The 13,355-nt window shown below is 41.3% G+C and overlaps 1 protein-coding gene across 1 annotated transcript in view; it reads right to left on the reverse strand.

Moving 5' to 3' along the window:
• LOC126198450 (mitochondrial outer membrane protein SLC25A46-like) overlaps positions 1-13,355 on the reverse strand; it is a 43,350-nt gene that overhangs the window by 17,608 nt on the left and 12,387 nt on the right. The window contains exons 4-7 of the mRNA XM_049934778.1: positions 6,136-6,192; positions 5,028-5,173; positions 1,835-1,971; positions 9-130 (exon numbers count right to left, since the gene is read on the reverse strand). Of these exons, the coding sequence (XP_049790735.1) occupies positions 9-130; positions 1,835-1,971; positions 5,028-5,173; positions 6,136-6,192 (462 nt within the window). The remainder of the gene's footprint in view (positions 1-8; positions 131-1,834; positions 1,972-5,027; positions 5,174-6,135; positions 6,193-13,355) is intronic.

Below are 13,355 nucleotides of genomic sequence, written 5' to 3' on the forward strand. Positions count from 1 at the left end.
TTACCAACCTGTGTAGTATTGTTTCCAGAGGGAAGAAGACAACATCTGCTGCAAATACTGCAAAAAGTGCAGCATGCAGTTCAATGTCTTGAGAGGCAGCTTGAGTAGTCACTTCCCGTGACAATGCTCCCTACAAAATATGTGCATAATGTTAAGTTATCAAATTTAATTCACAAGAAAGTTATTTAGAAACAAACTTATGATGATCAACACAATTAATCAATTTCCAAATGGAGAAGAAAACACAAGAAAGAAGATATGAAGATATATTAGTCTTTAGTTTTGCTTGAAAACCTCAGGAGGAAGGGGGGGGGGGGGGATACAAAAGGAGAGAGAAATGGAATGAATGAAAAGCAAAGTTTTGTATATTATGGCAGGAAAATCGCATTAAAGGGTTCACATAAATTTATAAGATATAATTGGTATTACTGATCATCATCATAGTTTCTTCTTCTTCTTCACCTTCTTCTTCAAGGGGACAGAACTTCCGAATTCTCTTCGTTATGCTCATTGTATGGAACCCTGTAGGCCTTTACCCACAGGCCAATTCTGGCAAACATTCTTTGCTCATGTGTTCTATAAGAAATTTCCGATTCTGACAATATTCTAAGAAATTTGTCATTTAAGCTGTAAATGTTGAGTGCCTGTCATATGCTTGCATTTCTCTTCCTGTCTGTCTTTATCATCCCCACAACTAATTTAAGGAGTCTCATTTTGGAAGCTTGGATTCTACTTTTGTCATTGCTATTGAGGACCTACATGTCAGCACAGTGTAAATCTGCTGGTTCTGCCACTGAAGAACTTCAGCATTGTTTCCTATCTTTCTTAGTTAACATTCTACTTATGGTACCATACATTCAGTTAAATTTTTCAATTTTCTTTGCAGTATAAAGTTCTTCAAAAGATGAGAGTGGGCAACCATGGAAAATGAATTAGCTGACATACTTAATGGATTTATTATTAACAAATGACCTTATATGGAACTGAGGAACCACAAAATGTCATGGATACTTTTTATGAGGCAAAATTGTAAAACTGTACTGTTTCAGTACTTCCTTCAGTTCAAATAAAACAGAGCTCTTTCTAGCATATCTTCAGAATTTGAAACTAATTTTACTTGTACTGATACCCTTTCTTTGGATAATTTAAGACCACAGCCTATCCTCTGAGCACATGACTGTAGTGCCCATCTTCCCTCTATGGGGCAATCCACACACTATACACTTTTTTAAGCACTTAAATTTCTTCTGTAAACTTTCTCCATACATTTTGCCAAATTTACATTCACATTTTTTTCCAACTCCAGTGTAGAATTCAAACAATGGAAAATCCAGGATAGAATGTAACAATATTTTGCCTGAGGCTGCAGTCGTGTGTGTGTGTGTGTGTGTGTGTGTGTGTGTGAGAGAGAGAGAGAGAGAGAGAGAGAGAGAGAGAGAGAGAGAGAGAGAGAGAAGGCCAAAAGCTTTATTTGTGACAGTTTTTTGTTGTGCCTATCTGCGGCTCAGCATCTCCGCTATATGGTGAGTAGCAACTTTCCAGTATGGAATTTACAGACAGGCTCATTTTCATGATTACTGCTAAAAAATAAGTGACTGCTATGCAATGTGATACACAGCAATCTTGATGTCAAACCTTTATTGCTACAGGTGAGCGATATCACAAGCAAACTCTGGGAAGAAGCTGAACTGCAAGAATTGCTATTTCAAAACTAGTAGTTTTTTCTCTTCCACCCATTGTATAGGGTAAGTAGGTGCCTTTCCTCACAGCACAAAGAAATACACACCTGCACACATAAATACGCAACTTCCAATGTCACAATCACTCAACATACCTGTTTTCTCTGTTCGTATTTGTGGGAGATATGCAGCAGCCTGCTAGTAGTTCCACGTACAATCAAGGTGAAAAAATATCGGAATAGACCGTATGCAACTGTAGGAACAACAAGGGCCCACACTGGCAGCATGCGACCTGTGTATGGAAACAGAATAATAAATGTCTATAGCTAATATTAAAGTCCACATGAGAACTGCACTTCCTAAGTAAGTGAAAGCAAATACAAAGGGCATTCGATATGTAATGCAACCATTTTTCTCTGAAATCAATTGGTTTTAGTCAGTATTCCAATACAACATATTATTCCCTACAAGGTTCATTACAAAAGCCTATTTCTCAATGCAACAGCCTTATGCCACCTTACTGGGAAGCCCCGTATACCTGCACGGCACCACACTACTGGTCGATGTTGGTGCCAACATCCTGCTACATCTATAACTTCCACATCATCCACGTACTGCTTCCCACAGAATACATCCTTCATTGGACCAAACAGATGGAAGTCAAATCCAGGTTGTAAGGTAGATGACGAAGAACATTCCAATGGAGTTTTGCGAGCTGCTCTCAGGTGTGCGGACTCGTACGAGGCCTTGCACTGTCGTGGAGCACCGAAGTGTTTGGTTGCGATAGGTTGATCACCTTGAAAGAGCGTCCACATTTTCGAACATTGCAGGCGTTACGGCTGCGTGTAGTCAGCCGGCAAGCAGGAGATTGGACAGGTCTGTGAAACCTTGTTGCAATCGTGACAGGTGCCTCGTGCCAGATCTTCGTAGACACTCTACAAGTGCCTACGAATATCTGCGATGCTCTGGTTTTCCTCCTGAAGAAACTCAATGACAGCTCTTTGCTTGGAATGCACTTCCACTACAGACACCATTTTGAAAACTACATATAGTGCTGCCACTTATCAGAACTTCATGAAACTATAGGAGCTGAAGCAGGAATATTTCCGACAGCAAATTCCACCAGTTTTTCAACTGAAATTGCATTAATTATTAAACGCCACTCATATATTTACATAATAGTCACATATACACCTGTTTACTTCATCATGTGCACAAGTTCCATGTTTATATCATCACTCCATACTTAAAACAATGGGTCACCCACCAAATTAAAGGAAGCATGCATTGCGCAGAAATTAAGACTGTTGGAGGTAAAGAATGTAACATGCAAGTTACAATGTCTTCAATGATTTCCTATGATAGCCAGCACTTTATTCTTCTTTTGTAACATTGATGTTTTAGTTCAAGTAACCATCCCATCCTCTATCTTAACCCTTTCACTGCTGTCGAAGAGTACACATGTCCTGTTATGCCATTTCCCAGGTGACATGGAAGTGAATACATATGCCGCTTGGGTTTTCCTACAGTTATACAGGTGACTGTATGCATCCTGACCCACTGACCTCTCACTGCTGTGGATGAGTTACTTCCATATCTCAGTGATAAAAGAGTTTCGAGTATTTATCATACCTCACTGTGTGCTATCATTTGCAAGAAACCTCATTTCAGTACCTTGAATCATTTATTAAATGTGACACTTGTTATAACCAGTGCTCGATTTGTGACAGTAGGCATCAGTATGCCATACCAGTACTTCTGACAAAAAAATCATAACCACAAATTTTGAGCTGCAGTAAGATGGGACTTTATTTTTTTACCAGTAAAAATGTTGTATTTGTACTTTTAAAATAAAGTTTCTGACAGTTTAAATTTCAAAAACATCTCCCTGGAAGCTGACAGTACCAGAACATCCTTTTTTTTTAACAAATCAGGCACTAGTTATAACCACACGATTCGTGATGTGCAAGGGTCTGAATGGGCACATCGTGCATGACTGTCATTCAGATATAAATCCCAATAACTCGAGAATGGATTGAAATATTGTTCTGCTCTCAAATTTAAATAAAATTTCAATATCTAATCTACTTTCATTTACTGAAATGTATCGGCTAAAATCAATCTCTCACAAAGTTCATACAGTGCATTTTTACCTCTGCAAGGTCTTTGAAATTTTGCACAATGTTCTACTTAATTTGATCCAGTGCAGTACCTATGGTATATAATGAAAAGAAATTCAGTCCTTTATCAAGAAGATATCGGACTGTATGATGTGCAAAAATGAAACTTTCTTCACCTAAAGGCAAAAATCAAACAATGGAAAATCCAGGACGAAATATAACAATATTATGAGAAGGAAAGTTGCCACAATATAGCGGAGATGCTGATTTGCAGATAGGCAGAACAAAGAGACTCTCCCAATTACAGCTTTTGGCCTTCACGGCCTTCATCAACAATAGGCACACATATTCAAGCACACGCGCGCGCACACACGCACACACGCACACACGCACACACGCACACACGCACACACGCACACACACACACACACACACACACACACACACACACACACACACACACACACACCCCTCACTGCATGATTCACTGGTGCTGCTCGCACTGTGGGTTCAGTTGCCTGAGACTGCAGTTTAGCGTGTGTGTGTGTGTGTGTGTGTGTGTGTGTGTGTGTGTTTTGTTGACAAAGGCTGTAACAGCCAAGAGCTATAATTTTGAGAGTCTATTTGTTGTGCCTATCTGCGACTCAGCATCTCCGCTATATGGTGAGTGGCAACTTTCCTTTTCATAATATCATTTTTTCATCTAACAGTTTTATTAAAATTGGATGATAAGTATTTCATATTGGCCAGAACGCCATCTCTCAGCACAAGCACCAACATTGGTGTACAGTACAGACATAACAAAAGCCACCTTCAGCATGGAATGCAAAGAGCATGTCTCTATAAGTGAAAGTGTCAAACAATTCACAAAAACTTCAATCTGGATGCCTAGGTGGGAATTTGAAGTGGCATCATTCCAAATAAGAGTCCAGTGTTGTGGTGGATCGCCTATAATGATTGTCACCATTTATTTGTAAGGTACGAGTATGCGATCTAGTTCCCAGTTTTTTAAAACAGCATGACTGCTTAGACGCCAACCATGTTACAATTCCCATGCCTTGTTTTAAGATTAGCCTACAAATGCCACAAACATTGCTGTGCAACCAATAATAGTAATATTATATCCCTTCTTCACAAGAAAGAGGGAATACTTGAACAATAAAAACTGCACGCTAGTGCAGAGTACCAAAAATCCTTGTATGCAGAAAACAAATCAGCCTTAACTGACCTTTCTGAGGGGCACTCCAACTCAACAGACGACAAAAGCCATCACGGAAGACATCAAGCACACCAGGCTTTTCACTGGCGATATCACTCTGGACAGTCTCCACGAGGCTCGCAGAGTAGAATGGTGTCACCACAGCTAGGCTGACACTGTTAAGTATGTGAGTACTGCAAAGTCTTATTCTTGTTATAACAAGCACACAATAATTTACACACGTCATCATTAATTCACACAAATTTTTTTCTTGTGTTGAATTTTATGGAAATACTGAATCTGCCAATAGTGCCGTATACTTTAACCTGTGACGTCAACAAAATGTCATGTATAAACCACTCACTGAAATCCAGTATGCAGAAAATACCCATCATAACAATTATATTTACTTTCGTGTCTGCCCCATTAGCTGAGTGGTCAGCACGGCAGAATGCCACGCCAAGGGGCCCAGGTTCGATTCCCGGCTGGGGCAGGAGATTTTCTCTGCTCAGAGACTCTGTGTTGTGTTGTCATCATCATTTTGTCCCAATCTCTGACACCTCTGACACGCAAGTCGCCTAATGTGGCATCGAAAGCAATAAGTACTTGCCCTTGGCTGCCGAACTTCCCCGAATGGGGGACTCCAGGCCCACAATGCCATATGCTCATTTCCTTATTTACTTTCATGACATCACATTCACTGGTTTCCTCACTTGCAACAAAACTGTCACCTTCCAGCTTAACACAGGACTCGGGTTATGCTTAAGGAGATAGCCCACAACTAACATTATGTATTCATATTTGCCGGCTTTGCCTGACTGAACTGTTACTTTCTAACATAAGTAAGATCTCAGGCTACAATACAGATAAGTCTGCCACAGTAAACTATAAGCCAAAAAAGTAATATAGAAGTAAAATAAATATTGTCAAAGTTCTATTCTACTTCTGTGTGCACACAATGAATGACAGATGCCACAACATCATTATGTCACAGGTCAAATCTGACGTACAGTATCAATAGATTCAATACACTACATTTTATAAGCAACTAAATCAACAATAAAAAGAAATAACTGCTAAGAAAATAATTCACTCCACTTAATTATTACTGCATAAAAGTACTGAAGTATGTTCTCACCATTTCAGTAAGATGTGTTGGCCAATAGATTTCAGTGAACTATTCCATGTTATTTCCCTGAAACAAATATAATTTTATGATGAAAGCATCAAGCAGAGATATCCAATCTCAACTATTGGTACTGGTTTTACCAAATGCATAAGGAAAATCAACTGAAGTTTGCAGTACAACCCATATGCTTTGATCTGTAACAAACTGTGGTGCGTTAAGTCATGGTGGTGTGGCATACTTGAAATGGACCACGTCTGCATAGGATATGTTGGACTATGCAGTGGAGCTCTTTAGTGTGGGATTTTTATGTTTACAAACTGTTTTTGAGTGATTTTAGTGATTCATTGTACTTTGTGAGTGCTGTTTGTGAGAATAATGTTGGAAGAGTTTGTGGCAGTTTGTTAGTGAGTGATTTTGATGTTGGCAGTTATGAGCTGTTTTCGGATTTAGAATTATTAAATATTTTTGTTTCATTTTTTAAAGTTATGGATACGACAATGAAGTTAAAGACTAGGTTTCTGTATGTCACAATGGAGGATGACATGTTGATCACAATTTAATTCTTTCAGTTACTCGGCTTAATTCCTGAGTACGTGAAGTGTTGCATTTGTGGAGAAGTATGAGTGTAACAAAAGTTGCTGTATCTTGAAACCAGGATATCTGGCACTGTTGGTGGGACACTGTATAGTATTATATTTGGAGTGGTTCTTGGTTTGAGAAATCCAGGCTAGTCATTTGAGAGATTATGTTGAAGACATAATATTTTTGCTATCACTAGACTGCTAGATTTATGTGTCATCTGACTCTGGTTTGTATGTACATTTTTATAGCCTTATTTTTTTACTGTAGTATGTATGGTACGTGTTTTTATGTGCATGATTATGTGCTTCTCGTATATCCAAATTAGTGTTAATGGAATTTTTTATGAATTTTTTGGCTGCGTTGTTAGTTGTTAATAATTACACTGGACTGGGGTTGGTAGGTAGCATGGATTTTGCTTTACCTACATTGGTGAGGTTACGTTTTCAGTATTAGTCATACAATAGATTTTTTGCTTTTTTGGTACAGTGGACTTCATTTTATCTATGTAGATCTATGTAGATCAACTGAAATATCCTGTACCAGGTATTGGAGCCATGTGCAAGTTTGTGGTACCAAGGACTTTTTTGTTGATTGCTGAGGATGTAGTTAGTTTGATTTTTGCATTAGTATTTATTTTGGTGTATTTTCATTATTAAGACTGTCATACATTTAGTTTATCCCTGCTCTGAACCCCTAGTTTTCACTGCTATCACATTAGTTTCTTTGTAGTTGTGCAATTAAACATGTCTTTTATCACCTGTGTTTGTTTGCACATGTAATGAGTAACATAATGGTCCCCATGGGGTGTCCATCTTCTTTCTTTGTTGTAACTGAATTATGTGGTGGAAAGAACTGCTGATTGGTTGATTGATTGATTGATTTGGGGAGAGGGGACCCAACAGCAAGGTCACTGGTTCCATCGGTTTAGGGAAGGAAATCGGCCATCCCCTTTTAAAGGAGCCATCCCAGCATTTGCCTGAAACAATTTAGGAAAATCATGGAAAACCTAAACCAGGATGGCCAGATGTTGATTTGAACTAATGTCCTCCTGAATGCGTGCCCAGTGTGCTAACCACTGCACCACCTCGTTCAATTCTACCATGTTAATGATGTTATGGATCTATGCTGACAGGTGGTACTGCAGTTTGTCTGTTTTTCCCTAACATAAAAAAAGTTTTATTGACCATAATTGCTCATATTATACTGACACTACAAATGGGGGCGGGGGGGGGGGGGGGGGGGGAGGAACAGCTCTACTCTGTCATGAAGTTTCAAAATAGTGCACGCTCTGCTTCAGAGTGAAAGATTCAATCTGGAAACACCTTCAGGCTGTCACTAAGCCATTTTATTTCTTCACTATATCCTTTGTTTGAGGACAGCTAGTCCAGCAATATGAGCCAGAGTGTTTCTGTAAATCCAGAATGAATATGTCACCATTTGAAACTATCAGGATGATTAAAATTGTGTTCCTTACTGGGTCTTGAATATGGAACCTTGCCATTCATGGGCAATGCCTTTACAGACCATGATTTCCAGCCTTGCCTCAGGACTACCTAACACTTTGCTTCTGCCAGTACCTCTCTCCTTTCTCCCACACTTCACAGAAGTTCTGCTGCACACCTTGAGATACCAGCACTCCTGAAAGTAAAGCTATGTGGAAAAGTCAGGAATTGTGACTGGCTAGCTCAATTGCTAAGAGCATTTTCCACAAAAGACAATGTTTTATGGTCGGTCCTCAGTCTAGCACACAGTTTTAATCTGCCAGAAGTTTCAAAAGGTACTGTATATTCATTTCATAAAACAAATGTATTTACTTTTCCCATAGCTACTTTCAGAGGATCATTTGAGGAAGTTCTGAAAGCAAACACAGCAAATTCCTAAAGGTCAAAATGATGTTCATGCAAGTTTAAGTGGAGAGCGTTCTCAGATATACTTACTTATCCAGTGGTTCGAGAAAAGTTTCTTTGAATGCAATCAGGTAACTGCAAGGGTCAAATCAAGTGTAGCAGCTAAGAGCAATTAACATTGTTTTACAGGTGAAAGTAATGTCACTGACCCTTTTCTGAAAACTTCACAACCATTGAAAAGCGGGAAATATATTTCCCAACAAAAAAAGTGAAGAACCCAGAATGGGTTGAGAAGGAATGAGACATAAATTCAGTGATTACAAAAATGAATCAAATATACACATAACTTGGCAGTATAAGCCAATTTATCAGTATGATGCTGCACCCCCTCTGGCCTAGTCACAAGCACTGACTCAGCAGGGAAGGGTGTCAAAGTTGTTGCATCTTCTTCTGACACAAGCTGGCACAAAACTGTTCTTGATATACTGTATACTGGCAATGGGATGCAGTTCTCATATGAACTGGTCCCACATACTTTCTATTTGGAACAAATCTCTCATACTTGTTGGCCACAGGAATACCTCTTCAGCATGCAGACAGTTAGTAAAGACATGTGCCATGCGGGGATGAGCATTGTCCTGTTGAAAAATGCACCACAGGGGGTAATACGTGAGGACACAGGATGCCCTCAATGTACCATTCTGACGCTACGAGCTGTGACCTGAAATCATACCTGAGGGTTCCCCCATTCCCCCACACTATGTTGCCGTGCGTAACACCACTGCGCCTCTCAAAAACATTGGAAGAGTAGGAAATCTATCCTGGTCACTGCCATGCTCACCAGCGATGGTTATCCGGAGCTAACGGAATGCCATTCATCAGCAGTCCAGGCTTACCAGACACAGCATTACTCCAAATGCAGCCCTATGTGTTATGGTGTTAATGGCAGCCTACATGTGGTAGGATAATTCCATGGTTCAGCTGCTGTGCCTCTGTTCAATGGCACAGGATGACACAAAATGTTGCAGGAGTCCATTACTTGTCCTCGATTGGCAGGTGTAGATGTGAAGAGGTTACAAGTTAGACCGTCAGCGAGAGCGCATCGCTAGCTCCTGCTACTACTAAGGCGAGTACACCGTTTGCTTCTTACATATTTTACAAACAGCAGCGACTTATTTTCAGTTATCTGTGTAATTACTAGTTTATTTTTGTAATTTCTTGCGTGTTCGAGTGCTTACTAGGTAGAACCTTTTATTTCAATAACAGTGTAGTGTACAGTACCGCCATTGCTATCGACCGTTGTATCGACTCTCGTATCGTGCAGGCTTGTATGTTTGGTTAGAGCAGCTCAGTCAGTGTCAGTTAGACCGTCAGCGAGAGCGCATCGCTAGCTCCTGCTACTACTAAGGCGAGTACACCGTTTGCTTCTTACATATTTTACAAACAGCAGCGACTTATTTTCAGTTATCTGTGTAATTACTAGTTTATTTTTGTAATTTCTTGCGTGTTCGAGTGCTTACTAGGTAGAACCTTTTATTTCAATAACAGTGTTTTTGTACTTATTTGCTGCGCTTAGCTTTTAAATAGTTTTTCTGGGAAAACCTAGCGTAGTTTTCGCGTCTCGTATTTCAGTGAGTGTTTCTTGATTATCAGAGTAGCTCATCAGAAGATTATCTTGGGAATTTGTCACCGTATAGAGTAGGGTAAACATAGTCATGTGTAGGGACTGTGGTTGTTGTGAGCGGACGCAAGGAGAATTGGCCACTCTTCGGGGACAGGTGGAGGCTTTGTCTGTTAGGCTCATCGAGCTCGAGGCGCAGGCGTCGGCTCGTAGTGGCGTTGGGGCAACTGTGGTGAGACCTATGCCTACTTCGGTGGCCTTGGAATCACATGGAACCCCTGATGTCGCTGCGTCTTCCGGCAGTGAGCATCTTACCGGTCAGCCATCACTCCAGGGTGAATGGCGGACAGTGGTGGGCTCACGCGTGCCTGGCCGAAAGGCGAAGGTGGGATCTGGCCGCGTGGCGGCTGCCTTACCCCTTTCCAACAGGTACGGGGTGCTTCCTAGTGGTGATGACATCGTTTCCGAGCCACCACAGGATGCCTCGCCTGTTGGGCCAGTGGCCGATTCTCCGGCAAGGTCCCGACAGTCACAGAGGGCGGGCCTATTAGTTATAGGGAGCTCCAACGTTAGGCGGGTTATGGAGCCCCTCAGGAAAATAGCGGGTAGGTCGGGGAAGAATGCCAGTGTGCACTCGGTGTGCTTGCCGGGGGGTCTCGTCCGTAATGTGGAGGAGGCCCTTCCGGCAGCTATTGAACGCACTGGGTGTGACCGGCTGCAGATAGTAGCACATGTCGGAACGAATGACGCCTGCCGCTTGGGTTCTGAGGCCATCCTTGGTTCCTTCCGGCGGCTGGCTGATTTGGTGAAGACAACCAGCATCGCACGCGGAGTGCAAGCTGAGCTTAATATCTGCAGCATAGTGCCCAGAGTCGATCGCGGTCCTCTGGTTTGGAGCCGTGTGGAGGGTCTAAACCAGAGGCTCAGACGACTCTGCGACCATAATGGTTGCAAATTCATCGACCTCCGTTATTGGGTGGAGAACTGTAGGGCCCCCCTAGACAGGTCAGGCGTGCACTACACACCGGAAGCAGCTACTAGGGTAGCAGAGTACGTGTGGCGTGCACACGGGGGTTTTTTAGGTTAGAGGGACCCCCCCTTGGGCGAAACGATAAAATACCTGACGGCTTACCAGAGAGAACATTATCATCGTTGATAAAGAACGTCCGTCCTCAGAGACCAAAAACAGGAAAAGTTAACGTAATATTGGTAAACTGCAGGAGTATCCAGGGCAAGGTTCCTGAATTAGTATCTCTTATTGAAGGAAATAGTGCGCATATAGTATTAGGAACGGAAAGTTGGTTAAAACCGGAAGTGAACAGTAACGAAATCCTAGACACAGAATGGAATATATACCGCAAGGATAGGATAAACGCCAATGGTGGAGGAGTATTTATAGCAGTAAAGAATTCAATAATATCCAGTGAAGTTATCAGCGAATGCGAATGTGAAATAATCTGGGTTAAGTTAAGTATCAAAGGTGGGTCAGATATGATAGTCGGATGCTTCTATAGGCCACCTGCATCAGCAACCGTAGTAGTTGAGCGCCTCAGAGAGAACCTGCAGAACGTCGTGAAGAAGTTTCGTGATCATACTATTGTAATAGGGGGAGACTTCAATCTACCAGGTATAGAATGGGATAGTCACACAATCAGAACTGGAGCCAGGGACAGAGACTCTTGTGACATTATCCTGACTGCCTTGTCCGAGAATTACTTCGAGCAGATAGTTAGAGAACCAACTCGTGAAGCTAACGTTTTAGACCTCATAGCAACAAATAGACCGGAACTTTTCGACTCCGTGAATGTAGAAGAGGGTATCAGTGATCATAAGTCAGTGGTTGCATCAATGACTACAAGTGTAATAAGAAATGCCAAGAAAGGAAGGAAAATCTATTTGCTTAACAAGAGTGATAGGGCACAAATCGCAGAATATCTGAGTGACCACCATCAAACGTTCATTTCTGAGGAAGAGGATGTGGAACAAAAATGGAAAAAATTCAGAAACATCGTCCAGTACGCCTTAGATAAGTTCGTACCGACTAAGGTCCAAAGCGAGGGGAAAGATCCACCGTGGTATAACAATCATGTACGAAAGGTACTACGGAAACAAAGAAAGCTTCACCATAGGTTTAAGAGTAGTCGAATCATAGCTGATAAGGAAAAGCTGAACGAAGCGAAAAAGAGCGTAAAGAGAGCAATGAGAGAAGCATTCAACGAATTCGAACATAAAACATTGGCAAACAATCTAAACAAGAACCCTAAAAAGTTTTGGTCATATGTAAAATCGGTAAGCGGATCTAAATCCCCTATTCAGTCACTCGTTGACCACGATGGCACCGAAACAGAGGACGACCGAAGAAAGGCAGAAATACTGAATTCAGTGTTCCGAAACTGTTTCACTGCGGAAAATCGTAACACGGTCCCTGACTTCAGCCGTCGCACGGACGCCAAAATGGAAAATATTGAAATAAACGATATCGGAATTGAAAAACAACTGCTATCACTTAGTAGCGGAAAAGCATCCGGACCAGACGAGATACCCTTAAGATTCTACAGTGATTATGCTAAAGAACTTGCCCCCTTTCTATCAGCAATTTATCGTAGATCTCTGGAAGAACGTAAAGTACCTAGCGACTGGAAGAAAGCACAGGTCGTTCCCATTTTCAAGAAGGGTCATAAATCAGATGCGAATAATTATAGGCCTATTTCACTTACGTCAATCTGTTGTAGAATAATGGAACATGTTTTGTGTTCTCGTATTATGACGTTCTTAGATAATACAAATCTCCTTCATCATAACCAACATGGATTCCGCAAACAGAGATCATGTGAAACCCAGCTCGCCCTATTTGCCCAAGAAATTCACAGTGCCGTAGACACTGGCGAGCAGATTGATGCCGTATTCCTGGACTTCAGGAAGGCATTTGATACGGTTCCGCACTTACGTTTAGTGAAAAAAATACGTGCTTACGGAATATCGGACCAGGTTTGTGATTGGATTCAGGATTTCCTAGAAGAAAGAACACAACATGTCATTCTTAACGGTTCAAAATCTGCAGATGTAGAGGTAATTTCGGGAGTACCGCAAGGAAGCGTGATAGGACCTTTATTGTTTACAATATACATAAATGACTTAGTTGACAACATCGGTAGCTCCGTGAGGCTATTTGCAGATGA

The sequence above is a fragment of the Schistocerca nitens genome, chromosome 8, assembly GCF_023898315.1.
Source record: "Schistocerca nitens isolate TAMUIC-IGC-003100 chromosome 8, iqSchNite1.1, whole genome shotgun sequence".
NCBI lineage: Eukaryota > Metazoa > Arthropoda > Insecta > Orthoptera > Acrididae > Schistocerca > Schistocerca nitens.